Source organism: Eucalyptus grandis, chromosome 8 (assembly GCF_016545825.1).
Source record: "Eucalyptus grandis isolate ANBG69807.140 chromosome 8, ASM1654582v1, whole genome shotgun sequence".
Lineage (NCBI taxonomy): Eukaryota > Viridiplantae > Streptophyta > Magnoliopsida > Myrtales > Myrtaceae > Eucalyptus > Eucalyptus grandis.
In genome coordinates, this window is record NC_052619.1 from 30,659,984 (window position 1) to 30,683,000 (window position 23,017).

The 23,017-nt window shown below is 39.3% G+C and overlaps 1 protein-coding gene and 1 long non-coding RNA gene across 2 annotated transcripts; both read left to right on the plus strand.

Moving 5' to 3' along the window:
- The first annotated feature begins 363 nt into the window (after window positions 1-363).
- LOC120286637 lies at window positions 364-3,075 on the plus strand. Its single transcript, XR_005545290.1, has 3 exons — window positions 364-2,456; window positions 2,566-2,676; window positions 2,787-3,075. It is a non-coding gene; the product is annotated as an uncharacterized LOC120286637 (long non-coding RNA).
- Window positions 3,076-8,015: 4,940 nt separating this feature from the next.
- Window positions 8,016-9,320, plus strand: LOC120287141 (uncharacterized mitochondrial protein AtMg00810-like). Its single transcript, XM_039299839.1, has one exon. It carries the CDS (start codon window positions 8,016-8,018, stop codon window positions 9,318-9,320), a length of 1,305 nt encoding a protein of 434 aa, XP_039155773.1.
- The last annotated feature ends 13,697 nt before the right edge of the window (window positions 9,321-23,017 follow it).

A 23,017-nucleotide genomic window follows, 5' to 3' on the forward strand; every position in this document is an offset into this window, starting at 1 on the left:
GCGAGAGACGGCTAGAGAAAGAGCCAAACAAAGAGAAAGAAGAGGGGCAAACTCCCGCCGGCGAGACGAAGCCACGAACGGATCACCGCGACGGCGAGAGACGGCCAGAGAGAGGTGAGGGCCGCCACTGTTGCGATGGATCGGCGACGAGAGGAAGAGGAGAGGAGGGAAGGGGGTCGTGCGGCGCGGCAAGGAGGATAGGAAAAGGAGGGCTTGGCGGCTCGCTAGGGCTTTTCATAAAGAAATCCAAAAAAAAATAAGAAAGGAGGTCTGATGGCGTGAGAGAGAGAGGAGGGGAGGGGGAAGTGACAGCTCACCTGTCACTGTCAAGTGGGGGAGGGGAAAAAGTAAAATAAAGGAAGGAAGACTCGAAGACAAATAGTGTAAGACGAAGCTAAAGAGCATATCTGGAGCCATGGTGATGGCAGGAAGATGAAGCGGCCAGATTTGACCGGTGGCCGAAGACGAAGACGAACAGGCGCATGGAGGAAGACGAACAGAGGAAGACGACCACAAAGACGACTGAGGGAATGACTCAGTTTGGACGGCCTAAACGAGAGCAATCACTTCTAGATCTGGCGACGGACGAGCCTAAATGCAAGAAACCACGAAGGGGTGGCTCGGCCATGGATGGCCAATGGCTGCGAGCCGCACGCGACTGAGATGGTGGCCCGGCCATGGACCATGGCTCCAGATGTCGCCTTGTCGATCATGTACCAGTGATGTCACAGGCCAGATCTAGTTGGCTCCGTCTTCTGGTGGTCCCCGTGACTCCGGCCAGAACTGTAGCGAAGAAGGAGAGGGGATGAAGAGGAGAAAAAATTATATCTGTTTCTTACAATTCCAGCTCAGTATTCACATGTCAAGTTCTAATTGGATATTGGAAAAACAAAAATGCACGCCACATCAGCAGTTTTCAAAAGGACCTCCTTTGTAAGAAGTTTGACCTTGTCTGTTTGATTTATCTCCCGATGTGCATCATAAGAATTGATTCCAAATCACCCCCTTTTTTTTTTCTTTTTTTTTTTTTTGTGAATCTTTTCTTGTTGCACTAATTTACTTGGTTATATGTCACCTGATTCCAGCAGCTCTAGCTGGGCATATGCAACATCTCACGCTTTCAGTATAACCACAACATATGTGGCCTCAAGCAAATTCTTTGACTCCTCAAGATCACCTGACGTCATGCATCCAATATATCAGCACAGAAGTTTTTGAAGTAAACAAATTTCAATTTATGTGGATTTAGACGTCAATTTAGGCAGTGTTGCCGTCATATCACATTCCGTTTGTCTCTTTAGTTTTGGGTTTCGTGGTTGTATAATAGTGCTTTAGCTGTTCTAGTGAGGTTCATTTTGTCAAAGGTCTAATGACAAAAGCTTCAGAGTTCTTAGGCTACCTAAGGAATACACAGTTACAAGCAAGCAATCATGTCACCCAAACACATGACTGCATGCTTAATCATGTTAGAGTCTGTAAATTCGTTAAATTCACAAGCCATTTTGAAGATGTACTCTGCGAGAAGTTTCTTTGTGAGAAGGATGATATTTTTGCAAGAATCACTTGAGTCCATATGGGCATAAAATCCTGTACCGAACATTCGAGAGCTTGTTATCATCTTACTTGTAGAGGCCAAGGAATTCGATCTACCAATGCTAATTTGGCAACCTATCCACTACCACTACACAAGAAAGGTATTGACAAATATCTGTTGGAATTAATGGGACACCTCGTGTGTGAAAGTATACGTACAAGGTGATTGCTCTGTGTTCGACCATAGGCAGAAGCAAGCAGTTGGGGAGAATATCTTAGCTTATGATAATTTTGTCTGGTCCTCATTAAGGAAAACCAAGGAAAGTAACATAAAGAATGTAGAGACAGAGCACCACACATCTTTTGTTGTTACGGCAAAGAGAATGACTTGCATTTTGAAGCGATCGTTGATTTCTACTCGAAACTGGATTTTTCTGCATCTATTTCCATGGTGAAATTATGACATAACGTCTTAGTCTTAACTTCTATGCTTCCCTATATTATGTCTTGAAGCCAACTGAATTGCGTGCATCTGTGCTTTGACAACATTCAGGCTAAAGCTGGAGCTGGCTTGGCAACACTGTCAATGGCGAGTCCTTTTATTCACCCTCGAGATGTAGTCTTAACTTCTATGCTTCCCTATATTATGTCTTGAAGCCAACTGAATTGTGTGCATCTGTGCTTTGACAACATTCAGGCTAAAGCTGGAGCTGGCTTGGCAACACTGTCAATGGCGAGTCCTTTTATTCACCCTTGAGATGTAGTCCGATCTCTTTCATGAATGGGAACTTTGATGGCTCTTTAATATGCAGACTCTTTTTACATGCTTAAATAATGTAAAAATGAAATGCGAAGGCATATGCTGCTGTCACGTCTGCCGATGCATGCCTGCGTGGTTTTTAGGGTGAAGCTGGAATTGTCAGGTATGCATTAGCTGCTTCTCAGGTTTGGAGTCTTGAAAAAATTTATCAAGATCCAATTTTTTTACTTCTCTCAAACTCCAACTGAAATGACTAATGATTTTCTTTATAGTTGTCCCCATCTTTCAGTTGACTGAACTTCCGTTCTTCGCATCTAAAGTGCACCTCGGTCGTGCTGGGCTGAGGAGGCTCTTCCCTTTGGCCCGCTGAATGAGTATGAAAGGTCTGGAGTTTTGATAATCTTTTAAAATTTGTAGATCTGCTTTGATTACATCAAAGGAATATGTGAGTTTTTTTTTTTTTTTTTTTTGGCCTTTGTTTATTAATCTGTAGAGCTGGCTTGGAAAAGGCAAAGAAAGAGCTGGTGGCGAGTATACAGATGGGCATTTTATTTATCAAAAAGCGGGCGGGTTAGAGATGTGGCTTTTGGCAAGGAAAAAAATGTCTTCTTCATAATTTCTGCTTATTTTTCTACTCAGAATCAGTACGTGGGAACAAGTGGTTCAGACCTAGGAAGATATCAAAGTTCATTTTACATAGATGCCTTAGAAAACAGAGAGGTTTTTTTATTTTTTTTATTTTTTCTTGCATGTAATGTACTCAAATGGTAATCTGTGTATAACCTGGCGGACGCATGTGTGTATATCATTGTCCTTGTCCCTTCTTTCTCATGTTCGTGTTGGGATTTCCGACTTCTTTTGCACCCCTAATGTCGCCTCTGCGCACTATCAGATGTGCAATGCCGCTATAAGCAAATGATAGACAGAGAGTGCTCAGTAAGTTGAGACTCGTCTTTGGCACCAGGCTTAAAGTTTAAGAGACTCAAGTGCAGCTTTTTATGGCTTTGTCCAGAAGATTTAAGAGACCAAAAGGAGCAAGAGAGCCACTACAGAGTCTCTTCTTGGTAGTTGGCAGAGGGACCTAAAGCCACAATCACCAGCATTAATTTCTCACGCCTAGTTCTCCTTGAGTGGAGCATTTAGACTAAAAAATTACCGAGTTTATTTCTTTTCTTCCATGAAAAAACCATTAATTTGCCAAAAAAAAAAAAAAAAGGAGCTTTAGAACATTATGTTAAAGTTGGACGAGCCTCAAAATTTGCTGCTTTATTTGGGTAGTGGCTAGTTTCTCATCACCGACTGATCAGGAATGAATATTGCTTGAAGTTCAAAGATAATTCGAAATATGTTTTGCAAGTCTGGCTTTATTAGCGCTGGAATTACTCTACATTGTAAAGACAACTTGGAAGAGACACTGGCAATAATGACAGTATTTGGCAGAACGACAGAAGTAGGAGTGCAGTGTAGCAAGAGCAATGTCACTCCCGAGCTTTGGATCCCTTCACACGGTTCCCTTAGAGATGCTCAGCAAGACTGCAACACTGCAGTGTGGGTGGAGAAGGGCGATGGAGGAATGATGCACGAATTGGCCCATATTCGTCAACTAACACCATCAAAAGTTGAGTGAAGTGTTAAGAACATTCATTCATCGAAGCTTGAAACAGAGAAGTCAGACTGTAACAGAGACAAGTCTATGGCTGTCATTGGAGAAGCTTGGAAGAAGCAGAATACGCAAGTTAGTAACCAGTAATGCTGTCAAATAATGTCAGCCGTGTATCTACATAATGTGGTGAAGATAAGTCGGTGAAGTAAAGACATCACGTGACCAATTTCCAGAAGGAAAAGAGAGGCAGTTGATTCAGTTAGCTCAGATTTTGTGAAATAAGTTCTTTTCTGTTTAAGTCTTTCATTGATTCAGTTTTACGTTGACAGCTAGCATTATGTTTTTCATTAAGCATCTGTTGTATATAGATAAGAAGAGACTTCTTCCTCTTCATCGATTCATTGTAACAGTTTCTTGAGAGAATAGAAAGGGAGAATACTCCATTGAAAGATGCTCTGTATTTTTTGAGGTGAATACACCATTATACAAAAGAGAATAAAGGAATCGTCTTCTTCTTTTGCATTCATCTGTAATCTTGTTCATCTTCACTTGGTATCAGAGCCGTGATCGATCATCTGTATTGAAAAGTTTTTCATGAAATACGCAATTGTTCGTGAAATCAAACCAAAGGTGTTGAAGATTCAGAAGATCAATAGTGGCCTCTGGACTTCAATGATCGCAGCAGATCAAAGTAGCTGTTGATCATCTCCGTGTGCTGATTTGCTGAAAAATCTCACAAGTATCTTGTATTCGATTCTACTATTCCTTGGTAAGATCTGAACTTTGCTGGTATCACGAACAGAACATCATCTTGATCAACAGGTAATCCTGTTTCCAGTCACAAAAATCGACTTCTGTCATCATAAAACCTCTGAAAGTGCAGCAATGGCAGGAAGGACACAGAAGTATCCATTTCCAATACATGTTAACATCTCCAATTTTGTCACGATTAAACTTGCTGAAGATAATTTCCTGTTGTGGCAAGCACATTTTCACGATTCCTTCAAGTCAAGAACTCTTCGGTTTCATCGGTGGTGAAATTTCTTCACCTCCTCGAACTCTAAACACTGAAACTGAAGATTGCGAAACAGAAGTCATAAATCCAGATTATACAGATTGGACAAGGACTGATCAGCTTGTTTCATCCTGGATTAGTGGAGCTGTATCTGAGAATATTCTGAGCTTGATCATTGGTTTAGAAACTTCTTATGAGGTATGGCAGACTCTTCTCAATCGTTTTACTCAGAAATCGGTAGCTCGAGAGTTTGAACTAAGAGGAAAGTTACAGGCATGTCAAAAATGAGATAGAACTCTTTCTGTTTATCTGAGGGAGTATAAGTCCATTTGTGATCAGTTGAATGCGATTGGAAAACCTATAGATGAAATAACTAAAATGTTTGGTGTTCTTGAAGGATTAGGTTCTGAGTATGAGTATTTTAGAACTACTATCTACTATTTGAAACCCCAGCCAGATTATGATGAAGTGATAGCACAGCTTGAACGATTTGAAACAAGATTAAAGACATATTCGATGAATCAATTCAATCCTAATCTAGCTTACTTTGGACAAAGAAATTCTGAAACACAACAGAAAGAAAATTCTGAAAAAGAATACAGCTTTCAGACTTCAAGTTTTGGAAGTCAAAGAGGTAGTAACAGAGGAGGACGCTTTTTTGGTCGAGGTCGTGCAATGAATAATGCAGGCCGTAGTTATGGATATTCAGGAAGAAACCAATACTACAGACCAAACAATTTGAATCAGGAACGAACAGATCAACAATTCAAGCAGAGGATTGATTATTCTAGTCCTGGACAGGGGTTTCGACCATATGCAAGTTATTCACAAAAGTATCAAGACACCAAATCCTATCCGACTCAAGTCTTGATGCCTCAGAAACATGTGCAAAATGAGAAATCAACAAAACATCCGGTTAGAATGTCGTATTTGTAAACGACCAGGACACGATGCTCTTCGTTGCTGGTATCGATTTGATAATTCTTATCGAGCTGAAGAAATTCCAACCTGCTTTGGCAGCGCCTTCATCTAGAGGATCCAAGAGGAAGTGAGTGGTACCCTGATACCGGAGCAACAGCACATATCAGTGCTGATCCTGGTATTCTTCTCAACTCTACTCAATATACTGGAAATGACACAGTCATGATAGGTAATGGCTCCTGTTTAGCTATTGCTTATACTGGTAATACTCAGTTGAATACAGAAAACAACAAGTTACCTCTAAATGATGTCTTGATTGTTCCTGAAATCAAAAAGAACCTTCTCTCGTTTCAAAACTAACAGATGACTATCCCCGTTCTTTTATTTTTGATAAAATTGGTGTCTATATAAAGGACAACCAAACCAACAAAACAGAGATGCTCGGAAGGAAAATTAAAGGACTTTACTGTGTGGATCCTCAAAGTACAGCAGCATACTTTACTCGAAGACACAGAGCAATAACAGCAGATGTGTGGCATCAAAGATTGGCTCACACAAACTTCAATATAGTGAAGCATTTGCAAAATCAAGACTTGATTTCCTGTAATACAAAGTTTGAATCCATTTGTAGCAGCTGTCAAATTGCAAAAAGTACAGCTTTACCTTTCCCATTATCAGATTCTACATCTACTATACCATTAGAAAAGATACACTGTGACATCTGGGGTCCCTCACCAGTGAAATCTTCACAGAACTTTCAGTACTATGTCATATTTGTAGATAATTTCTCTCGCTACAGCTGGATCTATCCAATGAAGCTGAAGTCTGACTTTTATGACATCTTTATCATATTTCAAAAACTAGTCGAGAAGAAGTTTGATCATCAAATCAAAATGTTTCATTGTGATGGTGGAGGAGAGTTTACTAGTAACGTGTTTCGAATCATTTACGGAATTGTGGTATAAAGCAGAGTCTGTCTTGCCCTCATACACCAGAACATAATGGAATTGCAGAGAGGAAACATCGCCATATAGTCGAGTTGGGGTTAGCCATGATGTATCATTCTAGAGTTCCTTTGAAATTATGGGTAGATGCCTTCATAACAGCTAACTATATTGTCAACATTCTTCCTACACCAAAGTTACAAATGGCTTCTCCCTATTCCATACTTTTTAATAAGCAGCCCAGCTATGACCATCTCAAGGTTTTTGGGTGTGCTTGTTACCCTTGTCTTCAATCCTATGCTCAACACAAGTTCGATCCCAGATCTCTCACTTGTGTTTTTCTGGGCTATAGTGAACGGCATAAGGGGTATCGTTGTCTTGTACCTACTGATGGCCGAATTTATGTTAGTCGCCATGTGGTTTTTGATGAAACCTTCTTTCCCTTTACAAAGAAGGTAATATCTGACTATGGTCAATACACAACTTTGTATAACCAATGGGCAGATGTGGTTAATCTTCTTGATTCCACAAACACAACCTCAGTGGACAATCCTTCCACTAACCATATAATAGAGTTTCAACTACCTCCTTCTGTAGCAATTGATCATACTCATACATCACAATATGAGGGTGTTCCACATATACCAACTTCTCCTCAAAGAACGATGCGGTTACTACAGAGCAACAAGATGCTCTATCTCAAATTGCCGAATCAGGAGAGCTTACCTTTAATCAAGCTCAACCAAACTTAACAGCCACTTCTTCAGGTACTTCATCTGTCCATCATATGCAAACTCGATTGAAGTCTGGTATCATCAAACCTAACCCCAAGTATGCATATTTGGCTGACTATAAAGTACCTTTGGAACCAAAATCAGTCAAAGCAGCCTTAGCTGATAAAGGATGGTATCAAGCCATGCGGGATGAAATGGATGCTTTGTATGAGAATCGACATGGCTCTTAGTTCCTAGAACCAAACAGATGAATGTTATAGGCTGTAAGTGGGTGTTTAAAACTAAACTAACACCTAATGGCAGTCTAGAGAGATTAAAAGCTCGCTTAGTTGCAAAGGGATTTCATCAAGAAGCAGGGGTCGATTTTATTGAAACATTTAGTCCAATCATCAAGCATGCCACTATTCGGATAGTCCTTTCTGTTGCAATAATGAAGAATTGAACTATACACCAGCTCGATGTTAAAAATGCATTTCTCCATGGTACATTAAATGAAACAGTTTACATGGAGCAGCCCCCTGGTTTTATTGATCCTCAACAATCTCATTGTGTATGTTTGCTTAAGAAATCCCTATATGGACTTCGTCAAGCACCACGAGCATGGTTTGACAAATTTAGCAACTCCCTCCTGGAGAATGGTTTCTTCTGTAGTACTGCTGACCCTTCCCTCTTCGTGCTTCATACTGGTTCAGACACAGTTCTATTATTACTGTATGTTGATGACAAAGTTCTGACAGGAAGCTCAGCTCAACTACTAACCACTTTGATTGAGTTACTGAGTCTTCACTTTCACATGAAAGATTTGGGCCATCTTCACTATTTTCTTGGCATTGAAGTCAAACGCTCTCCTTATGATTTATTTCTCTGTCAAACCAAGTATGCTATTGATTTGTTGACAAGAGCTCATATGACCAGTTGTAAACCTGTATCAACTCCTCTTCCACTTCGATCAATTACTATGACAGATGATACTACTTTGCTCTCTAACCCTCTTGAGTATAGAAGTCTTGTGGGAGGCCTTCAATACTTAACAATTACCCGTCCCGATCTTGCTTATGCAACAAACACCTTGTGTCAAAAATTGCAGCATCCAACAGTTGCAGATCTTCACCGATTAAAAAGAGTACTTCGCTATGTCAAAGGCACCACTCATCTTGGTCTTTTTCTTCATTCTCGTAGCTCAACAGCTCTCTATGGCTTCTCAGATGCTGACTGGGCTGGGTGTGCTGACACCAGGCGATCCACAACTGGCTACTGTACATATCTTGGATCCAATCTTCTTTCTTGGTCAGCTAAGAAACAACCAACTGTCTCTCGTTCTTCCACGGAAGCCGAATACCAAGCTCTTGCATCTACTTCAGTTGATCTTACTTGGATTGCTTTTGTTTTGCGTGATATTGGTATATCTCTTCTTTCTCCCACTCTCTTATTTTGTGACAATAAGTCTGCTATCTCTCTTACAACTAATCCAATTCTTCATGCCCGAACCAAACATATTGAGGTTGACTTCCATTTTGTTCGGGAGAAAGTCTCCTCAGAATCCCTCAGTATTCATTATGTTCCTAGCCATCTTCAACTTGCAGATATTTTTACAAAATCCTTGACACTTTTTGTTCATGTTAATCTTCATACCAAATTGGGCATGGGATTTTCATCCCCTCCCAATTTGAGGGGGGATGTTAAGAACATTCATTCATCGAAGCTTGAAACAGAGAAGTCAGACTGTAACAGAGACAAGTCTATGGCTGTCATTGGAGAAGCTTGGAAGAAGCAGAATACACAAGTTAGTAACCGCAATGCTGTCAAATAATGTCAGCCGTGTATCTACATAATGTGGTGAAGATAAGTCGGTGAAGTAAAGACATCACGTGACCAATTTCCGGAGAAGGAAAAGAGAGGCAGTTGATTCAGTTAGCTCAGCTTTTGTGAAATAAGTTCTTTTCTGTTTAAGTCTTTCATTGATTTAGTTTTACGTTGACAACTAGCATTCTGTTTTTCATTAAGCATCTGTTGTATATAGATAAGAAGAGACTTCTTCCTCTTCATAGATTCATTGTAACAGTTTCTTGAGAGAATAGAAAGGGAGAATACTCCATTGAAAGATGCTCTGTATTTTTTGAGGTGAATACACCATTATACAGAAGAGAATAAAGGAATCGTCTTTTTCTTTTGCATTCATCTGTAATCTTGTTCATCTTCACTTGAAGCACATACGATATCGATAACTAGCATGCAGATCTTACCAATCTAACACTCTCATGTGGGTTCGGAGAGTGCAAACTGATCCCAAGTCAACTTACTACATCCAATTGAAAAAAAAAAAAAATTGGCGATAGACTGCCCCAATTCCTATATCTTGGTTGGCCAAATCGCTATTACCATAACATTGAGCGAGTAAACCTTATAACTTTTTGATAGTCTCAAACCTACTAAATTATAGACCAGTGGATAGTGCTATAGATCTGCATGGTGATTTGGTGATTTTCACAGTCTAATCTTCAGGTCTTTCGGCAATATTTTTTCACAGTTTCATCAAATGTTCAACTAGGCATGGCTTAACCCGCAAATAATTATTGGAGCCATCTTGGATGGCTCGAATGGGCTATGAGACCTATGACTAATCTTTGTAGCGTTACTAAAAGGTTGAAAGTAAAGCTACCTCAAACTTGAACAGGACACGTTAAAGAAAGTTGTGGCTAGTTTGAATAGGCAATGAATCAATCTATACCTCAAATCGATTAGTCAAAGTAATAAAGCCGGTTTGGTCAATAATGGTATTGGGCTTCTAAAGCCTCCTGCTAACATGGCCTGTGACTTGGCCTAATAACATAGCTTGCTGACGTCATAGGATGTAACTCACCGGTGCGAAACTTGACTTGGCGCTTGTAAGTGCGTGGAAGCTTTGTTTGCCCTGAAATTGGACGACCAACTTCTAAGGCGATTGATGAGTTGACTTGTATTGTGGATTCAGTTTTTGGAGGCACAAATGTTGTTGGAGGCACTTTACGAACTATTGTTAGAGTTTTAACACCCATCATGTATGTTGACACTTACATTTCAACGACTTATTAATCGTTCATTAATTGTATAGAAAGTTAATAATTAATTCTTAATCCCTAACAAAAATAATTTTCATTAAGTTGAGTTGATATGAAAATTAGGAACATTTACGTTGCTAGTATTAATTATTAAAATTTCAGAATTTTTATTTTTTAAAAGTTAAAAAAATTAATTTAAAAAACGTAGTGGGCCCGGGTTAGGGCTGGGCCTGCCGAGCCCCTTTTTCTTTTCCTTTCTTTTTTCCCTTCCCCTCTTTGGGCCCGGCTCTCTTCTTTTCCTTTTCTTTTTTTTTTTGCCCCTTGTCCTTGGCCCGGCCCTTGCCACATCTTTCCCTCTCTTTCCCTCACGCCCTCTGCAACGCGACGAGGACGCTGGTACGATGGGGAACGGGACGACCGCAGGAGCGTCCGGTCCGGGGTCAGGCCGGCAGGGGCAGCTGGCGTCGCAGGAGGCCATGCGCGCTGGGCAACTTCAAAGGGAGAGAGGTGTGTGAGCCACCGCGCTTGGACCTCGGCCGCCGACCCTTGCTGACGCGTGCTTCTCCCACGGTAGGTATCGTGCGTATCTTTTTGAGTTGTGTCGAGTTGCGTCAATTTCCCCGGGATCCCGGCTCGGAGGCCTGCGGGGCGACCGAACGTAGTCCGGTCTATGGAGCTCGCCCACCGTTCGCCACCCCCGAGCCGGGTAGAGACCCTCGGCCGACCCCCTTTTATGCCTTGCTTTTTGCCTGTTCTCTCATGTTTTTGCACGAGCTACTGAGCCGGGGCGTGCGTTTCGGGTTCGTTTAAGCTGTCCTTCGTTGCAGTTGAGCATTCCCCGCGGATTCGTGTTGAGTTTTGATCCGGTTTCGAGTCTTGTTCTCGTTCGGGTTTTCCTTTCAATTCGCCCACCACGCGTTTGACAAAATGTTTGCACCAAGGCCGTAAATATTTTCTTCCGATTTTGAGCCGCTTGAACGTGTAGCTATGGGCTACGCTCGATGGTGATCTCTCTATAACCTCAGAATACGTTTTTTGTCACCACAGTTCAACATGCATTTTCTTTTCTCTTTTTCGAGTCTCTTTCGGTGGTGCCTCTGTGTTGTTTTATCCTATACAATCTTCTCATAGTGGATGTGAATACTGGCGAGGTTCTTGACGAACACTGATTTCTCACGATGCTTGACTGAGCTCTACTCTTATCGTTCATTTTATATGTTACGCATCGTTGTGGAGTCATAATCGAAGATGGGCCTTGGTACAATGACTGTGATCCATAGCAGACGTTTTTGTTGGTGACTTGAGTTTTGATGGTGAAGATTGAAGGGCTCATGTTCTGGGGAGGATGGGGAGAATCCAGAGAGCAATGGGGGAGATCGACCATATTTTTAGAGAGAGAAGAAAATGGGAAATGAGCTTGGGTTGAACTTTAGTAAATCTAGATTGGGCTTAAGTTAATCAAGTCTGGACTTGTTTTGTTTGGGCCTAATTGGTCTTGTGGAATTTGGGTTTAATTCGTTTGAGATTTTTTGGACTCGTATAGTTTAGTTTAGTTTTGGCTGGACGTTTTAGGTGAGTTGGCCTTTCGAGTTAAATTCAGGTTTGTTTCAAGGTCTAGGTCTAACTGGGCTCAGTTGTGGGAATCCGCCCGCGAATTAGTCCTGCTCGGCGGGCCCGAGCCTGACTGCACTTGATAGTCCATGCCGATGTCCTTATTTTCGGTTTTTTTTTTTTAGAAAAAGAATATTCTAAAAATTTAAAAGGAGAAAAGTTTAAAAATCTCGAAAAAATTTATTTTGGTTTTTTTGAAAACACAATTAAAAAATGCATAGAAATATTTAAAAACTTATAAAAATTTTAAAAATTCAAAAAATTCACAAATTTAATAATTTTATAAGAAAAAATTAAAAAATGCATAAAAAAAATACCTCTCTAATGTGGTAGAGCATGACCTACAAGTAAAGAAACTCAACTTAGCGCTTTTACGGCGGTTGATGGTTAACTGATCGTGTCAACTCAATTTTTGGAGGCAACGGTTACTATAGTGCACAATGTGGACTAGGGATTAGAGTTCCTTCAAGAAATAAGTAAAAGAGGCCAAGGAAAAGGAGGAGGATATGTCCATCATGTTCACATGGAATGCAGCTAAAACTGGACTGGACTATTGACTATATGGCACGATGATAAGGAGGTGGAGCAAGGCGACCATTCGCTTGTGCTGAATTAACGAGGACAGTAGTGGATCGTGTTGTTAGAGGAGGAGCAAGGAGACTCTTGCTAGATAGACGACGACTGTGGAAAGTGCTGCTCATGCGAAGGTGTTATACTGGGGAAGGGAGTGATGGGCAAAGCTCAATTTGTGGTAGTAGGCTCAGCTTTACGCCAACGAGATTTCTAAACTAAATCGCGACAATAAATGAATAACTATCGGTTTTTCACGAAGAGACGAGGCATTGATTTTGAGTAGTAGCAATGACAATGGTTCAATTGCTTAACTTCAATGTTACAACGTGTGATTTATTTGTAGGAACAATAACCAATTGCAAAAGATCCCGTTAAATGTAGAATACAACTAATCTATACACAAGCCTGACTGAGTATATATCCCAGGAGATCAACAAAGGTCAAGATCCCATAATATACTACAGTTTTTGCTTATCTACTTAACAACATTCAAATGAAAAAGAAAGACTAAACTAATGACTCCTATGTTCCTAGTAGAATTTCATTATTGGTTGATGAATGAATGCTCACTTCGCAAAGTCACACCATATATGATATCTCGTAAGTTGGCCACTTTCGAAATATATGAAATAATTATTTCATCAATGCACTAATGATGAATTTACTATGAACTAATCACTCATGAGTTAACTAATCTATTGAACGAGACCATAAAGGGTCAAAACACGACACAATAGAGAATTCAATCAAATCAACCGCTTGATCATAAGAATCGACAAGGTTTAATCCTGCATTGTTATAAGTCAATTAGCGAACCAATATAAATCGATTTGATAGAAGTATGTAATAGGTTTGCGGGTGGTTTTGCATGATTACAATACTTACGTGGAACAACGATAAATCGATTTTCTATTGATCTTACACTCATGATACGTAATTAAACCCTTACGATTACATGACAACTGAGGTCATCTACAATTCTAAGAGGTACAAATGTGAATTGAAAATTATCAATCATGGGTCAACCGTGCGAAAACCTCTAAAAGTGACCCGATAGTTTAAGTGATATTAAAGTTGCATTTGATCGATTTTAACCATGAAATTAAATTTGATTTTGGATATCAAACTTTCGAGAATTTCAAAACTAACTTATTGGGCATCGCCTCATTGTCCGTCAAATTATTGGCAAGTTCGAAATTTTGAAAAATGGAATTATCGAACGAAAATGAAAGTTGAAAAGGGAACCGAGCCTAGTGGCAAAGTTGTGAATTTTGGCGAAATCTTGATTTTAAAGAAAAAAGGAAAACAAAAATAAAATTGAGGGGACAAAATACTAGGTGAAGAGGAATTAAGGGGGAGTGGGTGAAGGGAAATAATGGATTTTAGGGAAAAATCTTGGAAAAATCCTTCTCTCTCTCACTCTCTCTCTCTCTCATTCACTCCTCTCCCCCTCCCCCTCCATTTCCTTTTTCCTTTGCCTAGTCCTCCAACCCTCCATTCTCCTCCTCCTCCTCTTCTTCTTCTTCTTCTTCTTCTTCTTCTTCTTCTTCTTCCTTGTTTTGTTGCTTTTGACTATCCATCTCACCACCACCTATCACTCACCGCCACTCCATTGTCTAAGCCACCACTTGTTCTGCTGCTCGACCACCAAGGTTGGTCACTCCTCAACCTCACTGAACCACCACATTGCTGCTCACTCACTGCCGCAAGCTCTAACCACCCATGCCATCCTTCACTGTCATCCACCACCACCGCAAACCACCATCGCTGTCTTCACCTCAAGCCACTGCCACCACCACCACCGAGCTCTCAAGCAAGGTGGCCATGAGCCTTAAAGCTCACTATGCTGTTGCCATTGCCCCTCCATTGGTGCCGTGAATGCCGCGTCCTTGACACCATCATGCCACTATTGCCGTGAGTCTGTCACCACCGGAAAACTCGTGAGTTAACTCCTAATCCTTGATTAGGTAGCTAATAACGTTTAAGGGTAGGTTTAGTTTAGGTTAATGGTGGTTATTAAAATATAATGTTGGTTTAGTGTTAACCATGGTTAGGATGAGTTAGATTAAGGCTAACTGAGATTAGTCTTAATTAAGGACAATTAGTTTAATTAATCATAATTATTTTAATTAATGATGATAAATTTTAATTAACTATAGATAAATTAATTAATGATAGTTAATCTTAATTAATCGCAATTAGTGTAAATTAATGACAAGTTCGTTGTTAAGTAGAATTTTATGCTCGTTTTTCTAGATTAGTTAGTGCATAATTCCGATTGTTTGAGTTTGTGATGCCATGTTATCGATTGTTCAATGATAAGCTTTATTTACTATTTCAAAAGAAGGTTTGATGGATAAGAAAAATAACAAATTTTGATGTGTCGGTTTGGACGTCGAGTTTTACGCATTAAACAGGACAATGGGGTTTTAAAGTGAAAATATGTAAAATTTGGTGGATTGATTTTTAGTACGTGATCATGTGTGAATATTGTACTAGAATTTTAAGTGTAAAAATTTGCCAAAGTTGGTTATTTGGAACACGAACTCTTTTGTGCTGGGCTAATTAATGGAAAATAATATTGGTTTAATTGTTGGTGTGCTTGCGTGGTCATTTAATTGAACTCATTAACTAATGGGAGTTTGGAGGCGATGCCTGATGTTTATCAAATGCCTGGCGAGGATGCGAATGCCAAATCGCAGTTGAGGCCAGATCAATACTCTTTTATGGAATGCCATTTAGGTGGGGTTTTAGACAATGACGTGTCTGATGAGGCGAGACGATGCCTGATTAGGTCGAAAGACTACTGACTTGTGTGTTGGCTGTGGCCCGAGGGATCATAATAATTTTAACACATATGTTTGGCCATACGCCTCATTATTGTAGATTGTGTTATGATTATTGTTTATGTTTGTTGCATTGATATTACCATATGTGATGTACTAATGTGCGGGGGTGTACCAAGGCAAGGTAAGTTGTATATCGTGTGCATTTAGACCGCCTCTGAGACGAATTCACGTCCTAATCGAGACTTAGGTTGTTAATTCACTGAGATTTTTATCTCACACTATTCTTGTTGAATATTTTCAAGTTTGTAGTATGGAAAACCATCATGTGCGGTTTGGGGTCCCAATGGACCAAGACATGGGCATGCCTAGTGTCACTTTTTGATTGGCCTCATCGTTAGTGAAGTTTACATTAACCTTGATCTTGCAGGTTTTTGAGATGGTTAGTAGGAAGTGGTTGTAGAAAGGCTTGTAATTATTAAATTTTCTAGGATTAACAGTTTATAAATGAAAGTGTTGCTTTTGCAAATGTTTGTTGTGTTTTTACTATTCATGTTGTTTGTTGTTTGACTGGGTGTTGTTATATTTAATGCTTCGCTTGCGTTTGATCAATTAGGGTGCGCATGACAACCATTCTGTTCTAGAAATAGTTTCTATAACAGAAATAGATTTTTCTATTGCTATTTTTAGAAGAGTTTCTTAGCAAAAATAACCGTTTGATAACGACACAAAATTTATACTCTAAAAATAGAAATTCGTTTGATAACGACACAAAATTTCTTCCTTCCTGGACGATGGCGGTGACGACCGCACGACCTTTAATATAAAAAATAAAATAAAATAAAATAAAATAAATCATAAAAAATATCATTTTATTTTAAAATTAAAATAGAATAAATAAAATAATTATTTTATTTTATTTTATTTTACAAATAAATTTATTTTAAAATGAATAAAAATAAAAAAATAAAATAAAATTATTTGGCAAAACACTCAAGGCAAATAAAAATAAATTTATTTTTAATAAAAATAATTTTTTTATTTATCATAAATAAATAATTTTTAATAAATTTATTTTTAATAAACTAAAAATAAAATGATAAATAATAATTTTATTTATTTTAATAAATTTATTTTTATTTTTAAATGAATATATTTATTTTTATTTTTAATAAAATGAGAAGAGGCGGAGGAGGAGGAGGAGGCGGGGACATAGAGGAGATGAGGGAGGACTCACCGAAATTAGGGTTTAGTGAGAGAAATTATTTCGATTTCTCTTCCGTAAATCAAGTAGAAAATTTTAACTTCGATTTTCTTCAAAACCTATTTCGGAATAGAAATCTATTCCGAAATAGAAAACCGATTAGGTTTATCAAACGGATTTCTCTTCCGAAACAGTGTGGAACAAAAAAACTATTACTAAAATAGAAATTTTGGGTTGTCATGCACCCCCTTAAAGACCAGGTTGACGACAAGTCTTGGGACGTCCTAATTTAATCAATTGTTAAGGGATGCTCACGCATTCAGGGTTTAGGGCATGGCATTCTAATTTAAGTGATATCAAAACCTGGTTAAGGTTTAGAGTGATAAGATGCAATGGGTTTTGGGATAGTCAACTAGGAAAAACATTTTTTCTTATACTTATGCTTGTGATTGCTTAATTGCCTTATATATGTTGCTTAGATTTCTGATTCCTTATAAGAATTTGAAAGCAAGTTTTTATAAAGATCCTATGCGATGAGTGGTCCTGATTAGAGGGCCCCTCAAAGAAGGGCTATGACGACTTTAACTAGCACCAAAGGAAGGGCATTGACTTAAGCTAGTGCTAGAGGGAGGACACTGAGGCGGGCTCATGCTAGAGGGAGAGCACCGGTTGATCTAGGATTGACGGGATCATGTAAGCCCTAGAAACTTTGGGGAATGTAGTTGGGCAACAAGCTCAAAATCAAGTTGTTGTTGCCATTGCCACCGCTATCACTAATGCTGCCGCTACTGCGACTGCACGTACTGAAGTCTCACTTGGGAATGAGAATGGTGATTGACCTATGCATTAATTGGTGAAGCAGTTCCTGAAGCTGAAGCCACCGAAGTTCACTTGAGTGGGTGACCCTGAGGCTATAACCCTTTGGGTCAATTATAGGGTAATGTGAGTACGTGATGGGAAGCCACTAAGAGAAGGGTGTTTCCCGAAGGCATAGTCCTTAAGTGGGATGCCTTTGTAGAGGCTTTTTATGAAAAAACTTCTTGGACTGCTCTTAGGAATAAAAGATGGTCGAGTTCCAGTACCTCCACCAAAATTAGATGTCTTTAAACCCGCATGAGGCGAAATTCGCCAAGCCATCTAAGTATATGTCGAGGTACCTGATGGATAAAGCAAGGAGATTCAAAGATGGTCTGAAGCCAGAAATAAAGGACCAATTGGTGCACCTAAATCTCAAAGATTATGATGAATTGTACGAGAGGGTCCAACTGATTGAGAAGAACATGAATGAATGGGCTTGTCTTTTGGGCTGTGCCGGAAAAACAATAAAAGTAAGTGAGTTGAGTAACCCTAGTTGTATTTGGGTCGCAATTTCGCCGAACAGAGATAACAATCAATTTTGGAAAAGGCCGATGCTTGGAGGAAAGTATTTCATCCCTCCCAACCAAAAGGGCTGAGTTGGGAAGCCGGCACATAACACAAATAGCTTGTGCTGTTTCTATGGAAGGAAACATGAATCAGCCACGTGTCTTGCCAAAATGGGAGCTTGTTATGATGCGGCCAGCACAACCACTAGGTGAAGAACTACCCACGCAGGTTCATAGGAGCCCAAGCATTACTACCGTAGATAGGGCAGTCAGCAAGGAATGCATCACAAAATGCACAGTAAGGCATTTTGAACAAGTCTTCAATGTAAGGAATGGTGTATATTGTCACCAAGAAAGATGCAAGAAATTTGCAGAACGTGATTACAAGTACAGTCTTGTTATACGACTATGCTGTTTATGTTTTATTTGATCATAGAGCCATGCATTCTTTTATTGCTAAGTGGATTGTTAAGTTAGTAGGGTTAAGTCTGAAACTGTTGGAAGCGGTCATTAGTATATCTATCTCATTAAAGGATAAAGTGTTGTTTACGATAGGATGCGTAGGTTGCAAGTTAGTGATTGGTAATCAAGAGAAAAGTATAAATTTAATTATGTCGGCGATGTTTGATTTTGATGTAATCATTGGTATGGATTGGCTCAACGAGTAACGGGCTACAATGGACTGTTATCATAAAGCGATTTAATTAATGAGTGGTAGTTTCGAGTTCTTTGGAAACCGAAGAAGACCCTCGATTCCTTTAATTTCGTCACTTGAGGCAACCTAGCTGTTGAATGTGGGTTGCTACAGTTATTGGTGACTGTAGTTGATATGTTGATTGTGGAGCCAAGGATGAAAGACATCGCTATGGTGTGAGAATTTATTGATGTCTTTTTTGAAGAGTTGCTTGTATTACCCCTCAAAAAGGGAGATAAAGTTTGTGATTGAGTTGGCCTTTGGGACGAAGCCAATTTCTAAGGCACCATATCATATGGCGCTATCAGAACTAAAAATTTAAAGGTGTAGATGTAGGAATTATTGGACAAGGGATTCATTTGTCCTACTGTATCGCCTTGGGAAGCGCTAATTTTGGTCATGAGGAAGAAGAATGGTTCGTTGCTCCTTTACATCAATTATTGGCAACTTAATCAAGTGACGATTAAAAACAAATATCTTTTGCCAAGGATAGAAGACTTGTTTGACTGGCTGCAGGAAGCTTTGGTATTTTCCGAGATCGATCTAAGGACGGGTTACCATCAATTGAGGATTAAGAATGAGGATATACCAAAAACGGCATTTTGTACGCATTATGGTCACTATGAGTTCACCGTGATGCCATTTGAATTAACCAATGCCCCAGCTACTTTCATGGACTTGATGAACTGTGTGTTTAAGGAGTACTTGGACTAGCTCACAATCGTGTTCATTGACGACATCTTAGTGCACTCGAAAAGTCCAAAGGAGCATGAACGGCACTTAAGAACACAAGCCGTACACCAAGGTTAAAAAGTGTGAATTTTGGTTGACTAGTATAGCTTTCTTGGGTCACGTGATTTCTGATGAAGGGATTTTTGTGAACCTAATCAAGATTGGAGCTATTATGAACTAGCCAAGACCATAGATAGTGGTAAAGGTTCAAAGTTTCTTAGGATTGGCTGGCTATTATAGACAATTCAGTGGAAAGATTCTCTATGATTGCTATGTCTCTGTCACCATTATTGAAAAGGGATAAGAAGTTTGAATGGGTGGATAATTGTGAGTGTAGTTTCCAAAAGCTTAAGTATAAGTTGACTACTATACTTGTGTTGACGATTTCATTTGATCTGGAGGATATAGGATTTACAATGATGCATCATATAAAGGACTAATCTATGTTTTAATGCAACATGGGAGTAGTTACATACGTGTCCTGTTAATTGAGGCCTCATGAGTTAAATTATCCTACACACAATTTGGAGCTGATAGCGATAATCTTTACCCTTAAAATTTAGAGATATTACTAGTGTATAGAAAGGTTTCAAATTTTTACGGACCATCAAAGTCTCAAGTATTTATTCTCTTAAAAAGAGTTGAATGAGGTAGTGTCGTTAGATGAAACTTCTCAATGACTATAATTGCGACATCTTGTATCACCCTAGTAAAGCCAATAAGGTTACGGATGCGCTAAGTCAGAAATTGCCGATTGTGTAAATGATGGTTCAAGAGTGGATACTATTTGAAGGAGTTCGAGATTCAAATTTTAAGTTTGAGGTAAACCACCATTCAAGTCTTATGCCTATCCTTAGAATTGAATCGAAAGTACATGAAAAGATTAAGACGCTCCAATTGATAGATCTCGAAACCCAGAAAGTTCTACAAGGAGGTGTGGAAAGAGGAAAGACAATTTTCAAGTAATTGAGGACGAAATATTGAAATTTCGTGGACAATTGTGCGTGCTCAAATGATGCAGAGCTTAAGGAAGAAATTTTGTCAGAGGCTTATCGTAGCAGTTACAGTGTTCATCTGGGTAGCACAAAAATATATCAAAATATGTGTCAGTACTATTAGTGGAACAGTATAAAGGTAGAGATCACCAAGCATGTTGCCAAGTGTTTGACGTGCCAACAAGTGAAAGCACAATATTGCAAGCTTGACGGATTTTTGCAACCTCTCGAGATTCCCGAGTGGAAATGAGAATATAATACAATGGATTTCGTACTAGGATTGCCGAGGAGTTAGCAAAATAATGATTCCATCTGAGTCGTAGTTGACAAATTAACGAAATCTGCGACTTCATTACCATATGAAAGGAATTTACTTTGGATAAATATGCTAAATTGTACTTGTGACAGATAGTTTATCTTCATGGAGTGTCAGTAATGATCACGTCAAGTCGAGACCCATGGTAGCTTTTTGGAAGAGTTTATAGGTTGCTTTGGGAACAAAATTGCAGTACAGCATAGCCTATCATTCACAAATGAATGGCTAGTTTGAAAGGACTATTCAAACGCTTGCAGATATGCTGCGAGCTTGCGTGTTGAATTTCAAAGGGAGTTAGGAGGAACAATTTCATTTGGTTGAGTTCACCTACAACAACAACTATCAGTAGAGCATTAAGATGACACCATTTGAAGTGTTGTATGGCAGGGCCTATAGAACTCTTGTCTGTTAGGATGAAGTTGGTAAACGCAAGATTATAGGCCTTGAGCTGGTTCAACAGTTAGTGGACATCGTCAAGGTAATCTGAGAAAGGCTTAAGACTGCCTAAAGCCATCAAAAGAGTTATACAAATAAATGGCATAGGACTTTGGAGTTTCAAGTGGGTGAGCACGTATTTCTCAAAGTGTTACTGATGTGAGGCACTTCGCGCTTTGGCAAAAAAGGGAAGCTAAGCCCAAGGTACATGGGCCATTTCGAGATTTTGGAGCCGATAGAGACTTTGCCCCCATCGTCTTACGTTGCCGTCGAGACTTACTCAAGTATATAACATTTTCCACATGTCGATACTGAGGAAGTATGAACCTAATATGACCCACGTACTGAAATTTAAGTAAATAGATGTGATCGATAGGGTGTCATATGTGGAAAGACCAACTCAGATGGTGGATCGAAAGAAACAAGTGCTACGCAACAAGACGATTCCCTTAGTCAAAGTGGTATGACAACACCATATAACGGAGGAAACTACATGGGAAAATGAAGAGAATGAGGCGTTAGCATCCCCACTTATTTGTGGAAGTTTTGTAATGATTCAAATTTCAAGGACGAAATTTTTATAAGAATGAAAGAGTTGTGATATCCCGAAATTTGGCTCTTTTCAAAATATATGAAATTGTTATTTCATTAATGCACTGATACTTTAAACTGATCACTCATAAGTTAACTAATCTATTGAGCGAGGCCATAAAGGGTTAAAACGCGACAGACTAGAGAATTTGATTAAATGGACTGCTCGACCATAAGGATCAATAAGGGTAAATACTGCATTGTTATAAGTCAATTAATGAACGGATATAAATCGATTTAATGGAAGTACGTAGTTGGCTCACGAATGATTTCGTATGATTATAGTACTCGCGTCAAATAACAAGAAACTAATTTTCTATTGATCATGTACTCATAGTACATAATTGAACCCTTAAAATTATATGATAACCGAGGGTCATCCACGATTTGAAGAGGTACAAATGTAAATCGAAAATTTTCAACCATGGGTTAGCCACGCGAAAACTCTTAAAAGTCACATGATAATTTAGGTCATACTAAAATTGCATTTGATCGATTTTAACCATAAAATTAAATTCGATTTTGGATATCGAATTTTTGAATATTTCAAGACTAACTTATTAGGCGTCGCCCCATTGTCCATCAAATTAGTGGCAAGTTCAAAATTTTCGGAAAATGAATTATCATAGGAAAATTGGAAACAAGGGAACCATAGTTAATGGCAAAGTTGTGAATATTGGCCAAATCTTAGCTTTAAAGAAAAGAGGGAAACGGAAAGAAAATTGAGGGGATAAAATGCTTGGTGAAGAGGAATTTAGGGAGAGTGGGTGAAGGGGAAATCATGGATTTTGGGGAAAAATCTTGGGAAAATACTTCTCTCTCTCTCTCTCTCTCTCTCTCTCTCTCTCTCTCTCTCTCTCTCTCTCTCTAGTTCACCCCTCCCCCTTCATTTCCTTTTTCCTCTACCAAGTCCTCCCTCGTCCATTCTCCTCCTCTTCCTCTTCTTCTTCTTCTTACTCTTCTTTTCTTCCTTGTTTTGTTCCTTTTGGCCCATCTCACCACCACCTATCACCGCCATCTCCATCACCACTCACCACCACTCACCACCGTCCGAGCCGTTGCTTGTTCCGCCGCTCGACCACCAAGGTTGGCTGCCCCTCAATGTGACATCCTGATTTTCAGGCTATGATTTCGATTGGTTAAATTGGGCATTTCATCGACGCGGCTA